This window comes from Microcebus murinus, chromosome 15, assembly GCF_040939455.1.
Source record: "Microcebus murinus isolate Inina chromosome 15, M.murinus_Inina_mat1.0, whole genome shotgun sequence".
NCBI lineage: Eukaryota > Metazoa > Chordata > Mammalia > Primates > Cheirogaleidae > Microcebus > Microcebus murinus.
The window spans coordinates 74,660,156-74,678,339 of NC_134118.1; the positions used below are offsets into that span (position 1 = coordinate 74,660,156).

The 18,184-nt window shown below is 37.4% G+C and overlaps 1 protein-coding gene across 15 annotated transcripts in view; it reads left to right on the forward strand.

Annotated features, from left to right (window-relative positions):
* Positions 1-637: 637 nt before the first annotated feature.
* NEK1 (NIMA related kinase 1) overlaps positions 638-18,184 on the forward strand; it is a 140,886-nt gene continuing 123,339 nt past the window's right edge. For 13 of the 15 annotated variants that reach the window (XM_076010725.1, XM_076010726.1, XM_076010730.1 and 10 more), the window contains exons 1-3: positions 638-1,215; positions 9,402-9,550; positions 10,248-10,344. In XM_076010725.1, coding sequence (XP_075866840.1) covers positions 9,434-9,550; positions 10,248-10,344 — 214 coding nt within the window. In that variant the 5' untranslated portion in view covers positions 638-1,215; positions 9,402-9,433. The remainder of the gene's footprint in view (positions 1,216-9,401; positions 9,551-10,247; positions 10,345-18,184) is intronic. The other 2 variants (XM_012770633.2, XM_012770632.2) reach the window with 2 other exon arrangements.

The following is an 18,184-nucleotide window of genomic DNA, read 5'->3' on the forward strand; positions in this document are numbered from 1 at the left end:
ATACACAGATGTAAAGGTGTAGAAAACATAGCTTTTTTTAAAATTTCAAACTTGAAAATACTTCCTTGCTTTAATCATCCAAAATATAATAGAAAAAGGCTAAAGCAAAATTACTTTTAAAAAATGTGGCAACCCGAGGCCGGGCGCGGTGGCTCACACCTGTAATCTTAGCAGTCTGGGAGGCAGAGGTGGGAGGATCATTTGAGCTGAGGAGTTCGAGACCAGCTTGAGCAAGAGCGAGACCCCCGTCTCTACTAAAAATAATAGAAACAAATTAGCTGGACAACTACAAATACGTGTATAAAAAATTAGCCGGGCATGGTGGCGCATGCCTGTAGTCCCAGCTACTTGGGAGGCTGAGGCAGCAGGATTGCTTGAGCCCAGGAGTTTGAGGTTGCTGTGAGCGAGGCTGACGCCATGGCACTCACTCTAGCCTGGGCAACAAGCGAGACTCTGTCTCAAAAAAAAAAAAAAAAAAAGAAAAAAGTGTGGCATGCCTTAGTAAGCTTTCAAGTTTAAAAAAAAAAAAAAAAAAAGTCCGTTTTCTTGCAAGTTACGCGTGGGAAAATTTTACCCTGGCCTCCCGGCTCCCTCCCGGGCTCGCGGCGCGCCGGCTGCGCGCGCTGACGTCACACGCCAGCGCCGGAGACGCGCCGGCCGCTCCCCCGCCGTCCGCGCTCGCTCCAGGGTGCTGGGGCGCCAGTGTGCGGAGCCCTCGGGCTGGAGTCCCGAGCGGTTTTCCCGGTGTCCCTGAATCCAGAGCCGGCGCGGCGAGGCCGGAGGACACGGCAGCCAGGTGGCCCCGCGGTCCCCAGGGCCGCCCGTCCCTGACCGCGCCGCGGCGTCCCGTGTGGGGCGGGAGAGGCGGTGACGGGGCACTCCCCCTGCTGCCGCCCGCCGTTTCCAGGGGCTCGGGACCGGTTTGTTTGTTTTGTCGCGGTGGCATGGACCTGCCCTACGGGAGCTGGCCGGGGCAGGACCGTCACACCTGAAGTGCCGAGTAACGAGGGGCGTCAGGTGTGCGAGTCGCGGCGCCCCTTCCAGTGTGGGCTGCGAGCTGCCGCGGCTTGGACAGACTTGGTTTCTCTTTCAGGATGTCATTGTCAAACTGCGGGACGGCACCCCTGCCTTAGAGCCCCGCAGGAAGACTGCCGCGCCTAGACTGATGCTTCTGGATCCCCACCGTTATTCCTGCCACAGTCCTGTGTCGTTGAGGTGAGTTGCACTTGGGGGAAGCAATGACATGCAAAATGGTAAAAATCATCCTGGAAATGAGGAGACCTCCTTAGACTTGCTTCTGTAGAGATCGCAGGGATACCTTAAGTATTTGCAGGGAAAATACCTTCATCTCATTGAAATTTTAATTCGCTGAGGGACTGTTTGTATTACAAAGCCGTCCTTAGCTGTTGCAGTGTTTTAAAAAGCTACAGTGTTAATGGAATTAAAATAATAGAAACCTTGATATGGATAAGCCATCGTTTAAATTGCTTGTATGTTTTCTCCAATCATAAATTGCGTGCACATTTTAATTAGGAGAAAATGAGTAGCAGTTAACTGATTACCCTATAATCTTATATTTCAGTTTCCATGATTTGACATACTTTGCATATGTAAGGCATCAGAAGTTCTCCTTTAAGATTTTACATAATTATTTTTTTATACAGGCCTGTTTTTTATTCCCTAATGTAAGATCTCTAAGAAGGAGAAATATTTTTTATTGCCTTGGTAAATTACATTAGAAATATTTATGCAGGATTGAAAGTAGTATCCAGTCTGAGCTAATGATGGCCTTTTCTTATGATGCAGCAGTATTGTAGAGCTGGTGGAGGGAGCCAATGTGGAGAGAAGTAGTTCTTTGTTTCTAGTTTAGATTTGTCCGGTATTAGAGGATCTACAGGTCTGTTCCATTTAAAATTGCCATTGTTCTGGGTGAAATGTAAGAAGCCTATTTTGTGGGAAAACAGGTTTTTGTACAGCAAAAGTCCCTGACAGGAATTTAGTAAAGGTTATGGAACTTGACCACAGGAGTTCTTTTGAGGTCATGTTAATAATACATTGTATTCTAAGTAAATTTCACTGTCTATGCTGCCTTCTAATGTAAGCCATGAACGTGATACTTTTTCGCAAATATAAAATTCTTTATTTACATGTTGGTAGTTGCCGCTACAGAATCTGTTGAGTATTTTCTGAATAGACTTAGAAGAAAAACAAATATTTTGAAAAAAGTCTAATAGGAATCCCATTTTACTTTCTATTCTTTTGAGTTATGAGATATAAAGAAGTGACTTTCCTCCTTGACCCTTTTCCACAATTCAAAACGGCATTTATTGTTATGGGAGAACCGTATGTATGGATTGTAGCTCCAGACAGTGCCAAAAGACTTCTTGAAATCTGTGGCATTCCATTACCAATGTTTTTCCCTTCAATACAATCCGCCCATCAAATATCTGAAACAGCTGATGAGGGCTTAATGCCTTATCAGCATGTGTTCCAGAGTGATGGGAGTAGATTTTCATTCATATACTCTGACATTTTTCATATACAGTAGACAAAATTTTAGCTTATGTTCTGTTACCAGGGCTGGAGTACAACTGAGCCTCAGTTTCCTGAGTAGCTGGGACTATAGGTATAACAACCACACCCAGCTAATTTTTAAAATTTTTTTGTAGTGACAGGGTCTCCAACTCCTGTCCTCAAGCAGTCCTCCTACCTCATCCTCCCAAAGTGCTAGGATTATAGGGGTGAGTCACCACACCCAGCAAAATTCTTAGTTAAGTGTGAGGAAAGATGTCTAATTTGACTACCTTCTACTGTGTCCTTCCTATCTGCTATAAAAGCCATGAATGAGTTCTTAATCTCAGATATTTTATATTTCAGTTCTAGAATTTCCACTTGATTTTTAAAAATAAATTTTAATTCTTTTTTGAATTCTCCACTTTTAACCACTTCGGTATGAGTGTCGACTATAGTCAACAGCCACAGATGAACGCGCACAGCCAAGCGTCGACTTTAGCATTAATAACAAAACTTGACTTTTCTAATTTTTCATTTATCAAAATAAAATTGTGAACATTTAAAAATAACGTAATAAAAACATATATGTATATATTACATATTCTGATTTACATTACTAGTAAAGCTGCCTGTGAAGTAAAACAAGCTTTCAGTGCTTTAAAGCTTTCCTCGTCACACAAGAGCAAACAGATGCGTCCTCAATGCACAGCACAGACTACTGTGTGGACTGTGAGTGCGGCTGTGGGCGAGGTTTTGCGGCCGACGAGTACCATACCAAAGTAGTTAAAAAATTTCTTTGTCTATCTTTTTCTTTTTCTTTCTCTTTTTTTTTTTTTTTTTTTTGAGACAGAGTCTCGCTTTCTTGCCTAGGCTAGAATGAGTGCCGTGGTGTCAGCCTAGCTCACAGCAACCTCAAACTCCTGGGCTCAAGCAATCCTCCTGCCTCAGCCTCCCGAGTAGCTGGGACTACAGGCACGAGCCACCATGCCCGGCTGATTTTTATATTATATATATTAGTTGGCCAATTAATTTCTTTCTATTTTTATGGTAGAGACGGGGTCTCACTCAGGCTGGTTTCGAACTCCTGACCTTGAGCAATCCGCCCGCCTCGGCCTCCCAGAGTGCTAGGATTACAGGCGTGAGCCACCGCGCCCGGCCTTTTTCTCTTATTTTATTAGACATATCAATCATGGTTATTTTAAAGTCCTCTACTCAAGCAATCCTATTGCCTCAGCCTTTTTTTTTTTTTTTTTTTTTTTTTTGAGACAGAGTCTCGCTTTGTTGCCCAGCCTAGAGTGAGTGCCATGGTGTCAGCCTAGCTCACAGCAACCCCAAACTCCTAGGCTCAGGCAGTCCTGCTGCCTCAGCCTCCCAGGTAGCTGGGACTACAGGCATGTGCCACCGAGCTTGGCCAATTAATTTATTTCTGTTTATTGTAGAGACAGGGGTCTCACTCTTGCTCAGGCTGGTTTCGAACTCCTGACCTTGAGCAATCCACCCGCCTTAGCCTCCCAGAGTGCTAGGATTACAGGTGTGAGCCACCACGCCCAGCCTTCCTCAGGCCCCTGAGTAGCTAACTATAGGCGTGCCACCGCGCTCAGCTGATTTTTCTAGTTTTTGTAGAGAAGGGATCTCACTCAGGCTGGTCTCAAACTCCTCCTGATGTCAAGTGATCTTCCCACCTCAGCCTCCCAAAGTGCTAGGATTACAGGCGTGATTTTTAAACATGCTTCATTATTTTTTGATGGGATACTGGACATCATGAATGAAAATGTCCATAGAGCTTCTATAGAGGCTCTGAAACATGTATCTTGTAAAAATTATTCTGTTTTGGCAGGCTGATAAAGTATCATTGAATAAGCTTGATCCTGTCAGTGGTTGCTTTTAGACTTTGTTAGGACTAGTCTGCTTTAGTCTTGCCCCATAGTACAAGCTTAGGAACAGGTTGACAGGATGGAATTTATTTGCAGAGTTTTGAACTGATTTTATTCTTTTTACTCCAATCCAGGATTGTGGTACCCCTGAATTCTTACCTCTTTCTTTCCTGAGCATAGTACAACTGCTGCTTTATATTTGAGCTCCGTTGTACTATGGCACAGTTTGGAAAATGTCTTCGGGGAAAAAAGGCTGGGTGAATATAAAGTCCATCTTTTGATGATTATAGCCCCTCAATTACTATCTGTTGTTTTATACATTTTATTCAGGTTTTAAACTGTTTTTGGAGGTAGAATGGTCTGATACTAGCTACGGCATTATAATCGGAACATAGTCTCACTTTCATTTATTATGTAAACTTTCACTTACTCTCCCAGATCTTAGATGGCGTTTTCATTCTCAGCTGTGCCTGCTGTGCCCAATCTAGAGATATCTCAGTCTTCTGCCAAGACGGGAGAGGTGGAGGAGGCAAACTGAGTGTCTGACGGCTCCTTACACAGGCTTTTACACAATTCTGTTTTAGTCCTAATATTATCGTCGCTCTCAGATGCATCTGATGCTTCCAGTTATTGAGCTGCTTTGGGGAAGGACTTGACTTATTTCCCACTGCTGGCTTAGAGTACAGTTTTCTGTAGTCTACTAAGTCGGGTGCTGCTGCTTCTTGAGTTTGCCAGCTTCCAGAATTGTATTGCTGTTGCCTGCCTTCCTGTTCTGCCTTTTTGATCCTTTTAAAGTCATGTTAGTTAGGTTTGGGGAAGAAGTAGAGGTAAATGTGTATGTTCAATCTGTTATGTTTAACTGTAAGTTGCCCTTTATTTTTTTACTTTTTAAAGAATTATGCTAAAGAAAGTGTTGTCATGACTTCTTTTGATTTTTTTGTTGGAAAGGCTTTGGCCATATTTTTCCATCATTTGTACTCTTTGTGGCTAATAGTACAATTCTACACAGTGTTGAAGTTTCTCATGTTCTGTCCTACTTTTTTATTTTCTTATCCTTGAGTCATAGACTATTAGAGTTGGTAAGGTCTTTAAGATAGCATTATGTTTAAATCTTTAGTGTTTTTAGATAAAGAAAACTAAAGCCCAGAGAAGTCAGGTGGTTAGTTTTTGGTTTTGTAGCTAGTTTTTTCTCTTGATCCTGAATTCACTGTTTCATAACTCTTTGAAATTCCACACATAACTCTTTGAAAAATTCACATCTCTGATTTTGTGCTTTTTGAAAATCTTCAATATCAGATATGTGTTATAGAGATTAAGTTGATATAATTGTTAGAGACCTTAAGAATCTGTAGAGTGAGTCAAGTTGGTATTGTGACTTTTGTTTGATGTTGAAAGCTGAAGCATAGAAAAGGCAGACCTTTATTTATAATTTGAGTTTATTACAATAAGGAAATTAGGGCAGGATTCTTATGTTCCTTCAGTTATATGTTATGATAATTTTGTATATGGAAGAAAATTTGTAGGTGGTAGTACATTTTGTTATCTTTTATTTCATTTGGTTTGAAAAATTTTCTAAGAAGTTCATAACTAGGAAATAAGTAGCTTGATTAAATATGTTGTAAGACACTGAAAGTAATCTATTTTTTCATGTTTTCCCCTTTACTTCCTCTAATGTACTTTAACTCTATAGAGAAGGAGAGCTTATAAGTTGTTCTGAAACTCATCTACCACAAGTCTTTCATTGTTCAGAAGGTATCTATGCTTGACATCATTTAATGGCAATTAGAGTCATCTTTCTTCACTACCAGGGGCAGTCAATTTTATTCTGCTTTACTAAGTTAATCAGAAGCACAATGCTCAGTAATGTAGTTGGCAGTAGAATGCAGTACTAGGGAGGGACTCTTGGAGTGCACATCTTTTTGGTGTGGTCCCTAGAAAGGAATTGGTGACTAAATTTTGAGAAAGGGCCAAATTGACTAATTTTATTTTTCCTTTCTTAGCAAAAAGTGACAGAATAATGATGGCTGTGAAATAATCTTATTATGTGGTTATTTACTGTCATTTAATTGATGAAATTTAGTTTTTGAAGATGAGTTTATCTTGATTTTTTTTCTAAGTAACATACTAATGTAATATAATAAACTCTCGTGTCCTGAAGAAATCATTAAATTTTGGCTGATGCCTACATAGCCATTATATTATGCCAGTTGACACAACCTGGACTTGAAAATATGTTTGGAATGACTTTCTTATTTAACTCACAGATGATGCTATAATGCTAAGATAATGGCCCATTTCTTGTTTTTCTTCAGTTTGCTAAAGACATTCTCATTTCTTACAGAAATTTTGAAATGGAAAATGGTTATAATGTTTTATAAGGTATAGAAAGGCTCCCACAAAATTTCATAAGGCATAATTCTCACATCAGTTTTACCAGAGGCTGTGTTCTGACCTTACTCTTGCAGGTCCAGAATGTGATGTTTGTCATTTAAGAATATTGGATCATTTTTTGCAGGCAAAATAAAACTAAACAAATTTAGTATGGGTAGATGAAAACATGGATTTATTAATTTACAATGAGAAATATGGTCAACAGTCACAGAAATTAAGAGTTTCATGACAAGCTCATTTTCTCCTAGAAGGAAATCATTCCTGGAAGCCTACTTACTTGCTGTGAATGGAAATAGAAGAGAGCAAGTTGGGTGAATTAAATGTTCATTAGTTTCAGATTAACATAGTGTTTCACATATGTCTTTGGTGATTTGCCAGTGTGCCATACAGATTATTGCTTTTATGACTTTCTTACTTGCTCTCTCTCACTGTTTTTTTTTAGCTTTTACTACCTAGTGTATTATACTCAGGCTTCTCCTGAAATTACCACTCTCCTAACATTACTGTTGCTAAAGCAGTACTACTAATGACCTTAATCAATTATCTTGGTATATTAAGACTTAAGTATAATACCAAAAGCAGGAATGTAAAGAAAGATTAATAAATTTGTTCACATCCAAATAGACTTTTATGTTTAAATAAAACTAAAAGGCAAATAGAAGAGAAAAAAACATTTATGACAGATAACGGCTTCATTACATAAGGAGTTTTTATAAATTAATAAAAAGAAGACTATCCCAGTAGAAAATGGACAAAGAACATGGATGAATAGTTCAAAAAAGAAGCAATACAAATGTTTAATAAATGTGGAAGAATTTTTCAAATTCACTGCTAAGAAAAAAAAATTCAAATAAAAATAAAACACCATTTTCCCCATCAAGTATAATGAGTAGTAACAGCAACAACATAGTAACACGGTGCTCACTATGTGTCAGGCACCGTTCTCAGTACATCACTTAAATTAACTAATCCTCTCAGCAGTTTTGTAAGTATGTACTGTAGTTATACACATTTTACAGATGAACAAATTGAGGCACATAAAGATAAGTAACTTCCCCAAGATCACATAGCAAGGGATAAAGCTAGAGTTTAAATCCAAGCTCTCTGACTCTAAAGTTTTAGTGCTCTTTATCTACTACCCTTTATGGGCTCTGAAAGATTTTATTCAGTAAATAATAATCACTATTAATAAGGTTATCTAGGAGCAGACACTTTTATATATTACTGGTTTAGAATATAAATTAGTAGACATTTTAAGACACTTAAGTAACATGTTTGAAAGCTTTAACATGGGCATATTCTTTGAATTTAGAATTTTTCCTAAGGAAATTCTTATAGTAAGTATATTAAAATGTATGTACAGAAATTTTATCTAAAGTTCTATAATAGCAAACATTTTACACAATTTAAATGTCTAATAAAAGGGGATTAGTAGGCCGGGCGGGGTGACTCACCCCTGTAATCCTAGCTCTCTGGGAGGCCAAGGCAGGTGGATTGCTCAAGGTCAGGAGTTCGAAACCAGCCTGAGCAAGAATGAGACCCCATCTCGAACTAAAAAAATAGAAAGAGGCTGAGCGCAGTGGCTCACACCTGTAATCCTAGCTCTCTGGGAGGCCGAGGCAGGCGGATTGCTCAAGGTCAGGAGTTCGAAACCAGCCTGAGCAAGAGTGAGACCCCGTCTCTACTAGAAATAGAAATTAATTGGCCAACTAATATAATAGGAAAAGTTAGCCGGGCATGGTGGCACATGCCTATAGTCCCAGCCACTCGGGAGGCTGAGGCAGGAGGATTGCTTGCGCCCAGGAGTTTGAGGTTGCCGTGAGCTAGGCTGACGCCACGGCACTCAATCTAGCCTGGGCAACAAAGCGAGACTCTGTCTCAAAAAAAAAAAAATAGAAAGAAATTAATTGGTCAAAATATATAGAATATAGAAAAAAATAAAATATATAGAAAATATATTTTTCTATATAAAAAAATAAAATATATAGAAAAAATTAGCCGGGCATGGTGGTGCATGCCTGTAGTCCCAGTTACTCTGGAGGCTGAGGCAGGAGGATCACTTGAGCCCAGGAGTTTGAGGTTGCTGTGGGCTAGGCTGACGCCATGGCACTCTAGCCAGGGCAACAGAGCAAGACTCTGTCTCAAAAAAAATGGGGGTATTAGTTAAATAACTTTGGGAAATATTAATAGTATCTTATTAAACTTGCATTCTTATTGAGATTAGTGGAGATAATAAAGTAATGCTACTAATTAATTCATGTAGGAAAAAGTTTGCCTTTCTCTCCATACATGTTAAATATATCTAGTATTTGGCTCTTCAGAGCATTCTTATAAAATGGAAATGTCACTATTTGGTTTTCTCTTTTTATTTTTATTTTTATTTTTTTCTTTTTTTTTCTTGACTCATAGGAAGCTTTTGTATGGTTTTCTCTTTTTAGGTATAAGTAGATTGCATGAGTAAAATTGAGATAAAGGTTATTTTGGTTTCAGTAAAGATGTTAAATATCTTTTTTTAAAAAAGTTAGCAAGTGACTAAGGAAGTAGAATTTAAATTAAACATTATATTTGTTATAAAAGACATGCTTTATCTCTTTTAACTGTTAACTTTTTTTTAATGTCTAGCATATCTGTAAAGATGCCTTAGAAAAAGAACCATGGAGAAGTATGTTAGACTACAGAAGATTGGAGAAGGTTCATTTGGAAAAGCCGTTCTTGTTAAATCTACAGAAGATGGCAGGCAGTATGTCATCAAGGAAATTAATATCTCTAAAGTAAGTATATTTTTAGTTTGGATACACAAATAATAGCTTAGTTACAGTAGGGCTCATTGTTAGAGAACTTAAAACAAAAAGCATAACCCAAACTGAAAGAAGTGCTGTAATCCCAGAGACAACTGCTAATTTCAGTATAGTCTGCATATTCTTTCAGATATTGTCTGTGATGTGTGCTTGTGTTCATGTGCTTGTGTTTAGAAAAATATACCTATTGTTCTATAACTTAATCTAATTTGGACATCTTAAAATGTTTTTCTTGGAGATTCAGTTCATTCTTTTTAACTTCTTGCTATATTTTGTTGTTTGGACTATATTGGTACCATTATTTTTTAACTACTTTTTTTTTTTAGATAGGATCTTGCTTTGTTGCCCAGGCTAGGGTGCAGTGACGTTGACATAGCTCATTGCAGCCTCAGACTCTTGGGCTCAAGTGATCCTCCTGCCTCAGCCTCCTGAGTAGCTGGGACTACAGCCACACACCACTAGCCCAGCTAATTTTTCCATTTTTCGTAGAGATAGAGTCTCACTCTTACTCAGGCTGATCTCAAACTACTGACCTTAAGGGATCCTCCACCCTGGCCTCCAGAATGCTAGGATTACAAGTGTGAACCACTACACTTGGCCTAACTACTCCCTTATTGATGGACTTTTAGGTTATTAATGTTTTATTATTTTCTTTTTCCTTCCATTTAAGATGTCCAGTAAAGAAAGGGAAGAATCAAGGAGAGAAGTTGCAGTGTTGGCAAACATGAAGCATCCAAATATTGTCCAGTATAAAGAATCATTTGAAGGTCAGATAAATTTTGCAAGAGTTCAATAGAAGTCCTAAGACATTAATAACTTTGGGATATTTTCTTTATAAGTAATCTTTTTGTGAATGCATTCTTAGGAAAAATAGAATACCATTTTTTCTTAAATACATATGCATATGACTGTCAGCCTTGATTCTAGGATAATACTGACACACACTGCCCCTGTGTAGTTAAATACTGGCTAACTATTAATGATTGCTTAAAAAGAAGCAATGTAGTAAGTACAAATATTTGGACAAAGTAAGAACAGTAATTTACATATTTTTTTTTTTTTTTTTTTTTGAGACAGAGTCTCGCTTTGTTGCCCAGGCTAGAGTGAGTGCCGTGGCGTCAGCCTAGCTCACAGCAACCTCAAACTCCTGGGCTCGAGTGATCCTTCTGCCTCAGCCTCCCGGGTAGCTGGGACTACAGGCATGTGCCACCATGCCCGGCTAATTTTTTATATATATATCAGTTGGCCAATTAATTTCTTTCTATTTATAGTAGAGACGGGGTCTCGCTCTTGCTCAGGCTGGTTTTGAACTCCTGACCTTGAGCAATCCGCCCGCCTCGGCCTCCCAAGAGCTAGGATTACAGGCGTGAGCCACAGCGCCCGGCCTAATTTACATATTTTTAAGCTCAGCTCCTATAAGTGCTGCCACCACTGCCACTGAGAAAATGCTCTGATCTTTAGAAAGTACCCTACTCATTAGTATGCTTCTCTATACTTCGTTATTATAATATTGAGGTATATTGAAAGTTTTCTCAAGTTCTTAAAATATTATAGCTAAAATTGTTGTTTTGGAACTATGTATGTTACATTTGATAATGCAGGAACTAAGATAAGGGGAAGCTTCTCTGAAGGCAGGTCAAGGTGGTTTATTGAAGTCCTACCCAAATAATATTCTCATTATTACTATAAATTACAAAACAGAAATCTAGATTGAAAGTAGAAGATAGTTTAAGTGACTCAGGTACTTATCACATAACAGTTTCCGAGTCTGAATTAAAGCTGAACTTGGTTCCCAGATGAACTCAGTATCCACTAAAGTAGAATGTACTTTTTAAGAAATGTGGTTCAGTTAGCACATTATGTCATCAAGTTCTCTAATTTTTTTATGATGGCAGTGAAATGAAGATTTACATCTCATGTGAAAGAGTACAGTTGTTAACGAGCTCTTCTCAGGATCTTGAATTTCCTTTATCTTTCCCTTAGCATCTATCTTTTAGTGTCTTTTTTTTTCGTTTTCAAGATTTTGATATTTCAAGTTACAAAGTTTTGAATCTGTGTGAACAAATGCTCCAGTAGACATTTTGTATTTATGTTGACTGCTTTACATAGAAACATCTGAATGATTCAAAAGGGTGACATATTTTTTAAATAAGGTTTTTTTATTACTGTTATTTAATTTTGAAAAATACATGCTCATAATAAATGTATTCAATAAGTACAGACATACGTGACTAAAAGTTAAGTTCTCTGTTCCTCCCACTCCACCCTCATTCTCAATCTCTAGGGATTAAGCATTGTTAATAATTCAGTGTTTGTTTCCTTTGGTTATATGAAACATATACATATGGCTCTAAAAGTTTAAAAATAAATGAGATCATGTATATTTATTTCGGCATCTTGTTCTTTTCACCTTGTATCTTATGGATATCTTTCTGTGTCAGTATGTATTGATGCACCTTCATCTTTGCAAATGTCTTGTAACAACTGCAGTGTATTCTATTGCAGGCATTGTGTGGCTCTGTCACAATTTGTTTAGCCAGTATTCTATTATGGACACTTAGGTTGTTTTTAGTTTTTTGCTATTACAGATGATGTTGCACTGAACATCCTTGCGCAGGTGTCTTATTGTACAACAACAGGGGAATTCCTCTGTAGCAGTGGAATTGTTAAGCTAGAGGGAGTGAGAGTTCTGTGTTGTACAAGCTCTCCAATCATGACTTACAAGTTCATTCTGAAATTTATATGGTGTAATTTTATATGGTGATTCTATATATTCAGTTACAGTTTCTTTTTCTGCTTTACCCAAATTAGTCATCTCATTTTATTCCGTGTAGCCCTTTCTGCTTTTCTATAATTACTGGTAGAGCTTTTGGGAACTCTAAAACATAAATATTTAATTATTCCTTGGAATAATTAAAAAAAGTTTACCTGTGAAAACAGATTTAGAATCTGTTAATATTTAAAAAATAAGCAAGTTGATGAAAAATAAGCAAGTTGACATTATTTTGGATATTTGTCATAAGATACAAGGAAATTAGTATATTTACAGTTCATCTTCACTAACTGATTTTTGTTCATTTCTTTCCTTCTGAAACTAGAATACTTACAGTTGTTTAGCCTTGATTCTATATTTAAACACATTCAATTTTCTATTATTAATTCTTTTACAGTTGTTTAGCCTTGATTCTATATTTAAACAGATTCAGTTTTCTATTATTAATTCTTTTATACTTTAGTATCCTCATACCTGAGTTACTTGAAATCATCTCTTGGTTGGCTGGATTTCATCAATTTTTTTCCGTAAGAATTTATGAATGCTGTAGTCTTTCAATGTAGTTAATATTTACATTTCTGAGAATATCTGATACATTTACATGTGAATGAATATCATTGATAATCCTTTTCCTCTTATAAGTACATTTTATCTTCTGTCATTGAACATTTATGTAGAAACGTTTTGTTTTTTTTAATAAGTCCCAGTCCTCTTGGATCTTAAAGTCTTTATTTTATTGTTTTTGTTTTTGTTTTTTTTTTTTTTTTTGAGACAGAGTCTCACTTTGTTGCCCAGGCTAGAGTGAGTGCCGTGGCGTCAGCCTCGCTCACAGCAACCTCCATCTCCTGGGCTCAAGCAATCCTCCTGCCTCAGCCTCCCGAGTAGCTGGGACTACAGGCATGCACCACCATGCCCGGCTAATTTTTTCTATATATATTAGTTAGCCAATTAATTTCTTTCTATTTATAGTAGAGACGGGGTCTCGCTCTTGCTCAGGCTGGTTTTGAACTCCTGACCTTGAGCAATCCACCCGCCTCGGCCTCCCAGAGTGCTAGGATTACAGGCATGAGCCACCGCCCGGGCCAAGTCTTTATTTTATAATATAGTTCTCTCCCTAAAGATATTTCTTTTTCAGTATAGGTTGCTTGAGGCACACTTGGCCCTAATATTTAATATTGGAAAGCAAATTCAGCTAAGTTACAAAGTCCTTTAGTTGGTCAAATCTGAAAAGAAGGTAATATGTAACATTTGGAGACAGATTTAGGAAAAATTAATGTGTTAGAGATTTTAAATTTTGTTATATAGGAACAGTGGTGGGAATGTAAACCAAAGATTATGATAGCAAAAGTTAAATTATTCACTGAGGATAAATTATTTGACAAAACCAGGAAAAAAAGTATTTTGCTTATATAGCTCATTTTGTTTTCTTTTCTTCTTTTTTTTTTTTTTTTGCAATCACACAAGAGGAGGTTTATTTTCTGGCTAGCCAGGGTCCAAGCCTCAGAGCACCAACGCACCAATGCAGTGGCCACTCTCGCAGGCAAGGACCCCGACTGGAACGACAGCATGCCTTTTATCCCCATGGTGCACAAGCTGCGCACAAGCTGACTATGCATGGATCATGCGTTGACCTTTAAAATGATTGGTTGCCCACTATTGCCTTTTGAAATAATTGGCAGGTTGGTTGCCCTCTATTGCCTGATGGGCCAGTCACCCGTTATAGCTCATTTTCTATTTAGGTTTCATGTGCATTTTCTTTTGTTACCAAATTTATGTCTCCTTTGTGGGTTAAACGATAAAAAAGTCACCATGTTTTACTTTATTTTTTATTTTATTTTATTTTTTAGTTAGGTATTTTATTTATTTTTCTATTTTTTTTTCCCATTTCAGAGTATTACGGGAGTACAAATACTTTGGTCACATAAATTGCCTTTACATCCCCCCAGTCAAAGCTACAGGTGTGCCCATCTTCCAGACAGCGGACAACGCATCACACCCATTAGGTGTGACTTTACCCATCCCCTCTTCCCCCCACCTACCTGCCCAATCCCTAATGAATGTTACTTCCATATGTGCACATAAGTATTGATCGATTAGTACCAGTTTAATGGTGTATATAGAAAAGTTTGAGCCCAACATGGTGCTTTTTCTCTTGAAAGTTTTGCTTTTTCTTTCCTTGATGCTCAATGGACTCTTTCTCTAGGACTGAAATACTGTAATACGACTTAGTATTAATAACTTGGAATTGGTTTCTCTTGGAACATTTTGTATGCTTTCTATCTGCAGATTCTAGTTTCTTTGTTCAGAAAAATTTCCATGTCATTATTTTTTTTCAATTCTTGTATTGTATACCTTAATATAAGGAAAAATATTCCAAAAATTTGTTTTCCAGAAAGTTGTCTTGCCTTATAAACTAGTTCTTCATTATGAAGTCTCTCAGAAGGTGTGCTTTCAAGAAATTTTAATACATTAAATAACAATGTTTTGGGGGAAGATAATTTCATTGAGTTTTGGATGCTTATAGAGATCCTCAGGCAGAATCAGTTTAAAAGGGAGGCATCAAAGGGACTTAATATTGTAATTGCAGATATTAATACCATTGTAAGCCTTCTAAAGTCATTTAAAAGACAGTATGATAATGTTGTGACAACCATGCATATAGCCCTCCAGGATGATTTTTTTAAAGTCCCAGTATTCTGCGTATGGGAAATAAATTTCAATGACAACCTAAACAGATTAAAAATTGCTCTCTTTAGGCCGGGCGCGGTGGCTCACGCCTGTAATCCTAGCTCTTGGGAGGCCGAGGCGGGTGGATTGCTCAAGGTCAGGAGTTCAAAACCAGCCTGAGCAAGAGCGAGACCCCGTCTCTACTATAAATAGAAAGAAATTAATTGGCCAACTGATATATATATAAAAAATTAGCCGGGCATAGTGGCGCATGCCTGTAGTCCCAGCTACTCGGGAGGCTGAGGCAGAAGGATCACTCAAGCCCAGGAGTTTGAGGTTGCTGTGAGCGAGGCTGACGCCACGGCACTCACTCTAGCCTGGACAACAAAGCGAGACTCTGTCTCAAAAAAAAAAAAAAAAAAAAAAAAAAAAAAAAATTGCTCTCTTTAAAAGGAAATGAAGATCACATGTACAATCCTGGGAAAATCTGATAGACGAATCAGTAAAACACATTGATTTCAATCTACATGTGAAGAGTTTGGATAAAATTATTTCATAAAACATGAGAACGGGAGAAAAAATATTTCCAAATATATATAATTTAAAATGTAAATATATCATTAGAATATAATATTAAATATTATAATTATACATCTGACTATTTCATCTGCATCCCTAACATTTATTTATAAGTACATGTAGGTAAAGATTTTGATTTTATCATTGGGAAAATAGGGGATTGCCTTGTATCACTGTATATTTGGGCATATATTTATATCTGATATACATTTTTATTTTCTCTACTTCTGTTCATATATCATTCTCTATTTTTGGTTGTGTACAGCTGTCATCTTCTAATTGCTTTTATTTTTGCCTTTACTTTTTTCTCTTAAATTTGTTTTATTTCTTACTGTGTTGAAAGTAGTTTTTATATCTTTAATGGAAACTTTTGAATCTTGTGTATTGGGATAGGGTTTAGCATTCTACTTGTTCCCTGTTGCTGCTGCCAGAATCACCTACTTGAAGAAAGCTTTTCTTGGAGGCTAAATCTTGGTTGCTTTTGGCCTCAGGTAACAGAAAATCTGACCAATTTTAGCTTAAGTAAGGAAGATCTTCTCTTTCCTAACAAGAAGTCTCTTTTCGCTTTTTAGAAGAAGTCTTAAGATAAGCAAACCTGTAACAGGGCATATATGGCAATTCAACAGTGTTACCAAGGTCTAGGCTCTTTCTGTCATTCTACCCTGACATCTTTAGTATGTAAGTTTTTCAGCCTAATGTTTTTCACCTTGTCCCAAGATGACTCTTGCAACTTAGGCTCATGTCTGCAAGGCCCAAAACAAAGGGGAAATGGTGGCATCTGCAACTCTTGTCTTGAGTCTGTTCTTTTAATCAGAAAAGCAAGTGCTTCTTCAGAAGCCACTCTGCAGAGTTCCTCTTAATCTTATTGGCCAGACTGGGTCCGATGACCAACTCTAACTACAGGTCAAAGTAGGAATCAGAACCTTTGCCTGTTTTGTGTTGTTATATAGCTTCTAGAGAGAGAGGTGGTGAAGGGAGAACAGTGTTAGAATTGGTTGTTGGGTTAGCCAACCAATAGTATGTGTTTTGCTGAGTGGCTGTGACTCACATCCTCATTACTATTTTCTGTTAAACTCTTGATGATTCCCTAATGATGACATGCATTATAGTCTTATTGCCCTAACTTCAAGCAATTTTTTGGTGACAGTTGTTTTTGTTTTTTGGAAGGTCTTTGCCATTAGTGTGCAGCCTGATTGGTGATAAGGGTAGTGGTGTCTTACATTTCTTTATTCCTAGAATCTTGTGCAAAGTGCCTGGCACATAATTGGTGCTCAGGTACTTGAACGATTGAAGGAATACGAAATGGGTTAATGCTTCCCTTGCGTAGATAAGACTTTTCTATTAACCTTACATTTTAAATAAGTATTCGTAGGATAAATAATAATGTCTAGGGAGCAGAAAGCACTACATAGCGCACGTACTGCAGCTCAGACATTTCACATCTAGGATTGCTTCTCCATCCCTGTCTCAGGTCCTGTCTAACTTCCTCCCCACCCCTCTCTCACTCACACCCACAGTTTTTGTTGTTATCTTTTCATGGTTTTATTTATCTTTTGTTAGATGCACATGGCACAAAATTGTTACAAGACAGTAAAAAATTTGTCTTTTTCCCCCTATCTTTGAGCCATGTATGCTCCTTTCTTGGACCGATAACCACTGTCTTGTATTTCCTTCCAGAAATAGCCAAGCATTAATAAGCGTACTTTAATGGTAGCATACTGTCTGCATTCTTTTGCTTTTTGTTTCTTATACTCCATAAATGGTAACATCCTATATATATATTTTTTATAAATAGTGAATTATATAATTTCCAGAGGTTTTTTTTTTCCACCTTGTAATTTTTCACATTGTATTTGGATGATCTTTTCATGTTCATCATAAAGGGTCCTGTAGATTCTTAGTTAGTTTAATCGCATAGGTTCCTAATCCCAGTGAGACATTGCAAGCAGTGTGTCAAAAGAGGAAATACAGATCAGGAGTGATAAGAAAACTACCACGAGGTGTAAGAAATAAGTACTGCTGGAAGCAAGGTCACAGCGCAGGTAGTAGAAGTAAGAATTGGGAAAACTGTTCTTTGAATTATGACGTTCAGTAAACAGTTGAAGTGATGCTGGCCATTCTTCCTAACTTGAGAAGAAGGAAAGGGTAGAGAGAATGATTAGAAGTGTCCTTCTAGTGCTTTCTACCAGTGATAAGAGGCATAGAAGTCCCCCTCTCTGTGGACTGAAACACAAAGGTAAAAAGGGCAGTTGCTCCATCTTCATGTTGATTCACAAATTATATACAACTTTTTAAAAAAGAAAGTAAAATCAAAGAAAGCTTTAAGAGAGTAGGACTGTGTCCTATTCACTGTTGAATCCTCATAGTTTATCACAGCATTTATTATGTTTCTTTAATAAGTAATTGATTCAAATAGATAAAACAAAATTGAAAATTAATGGTCAGTTGGAAACTAAGGTATCCTATCTTAGACATATTGGTAGAAGAACATGATTTTATATGTGATTTTAAGAAAATGTATCTATTGAATGAAATCAAGTATATCTGTCTACATTTTGTCTATATTCCAGATATGTGTAAGTCAGTGT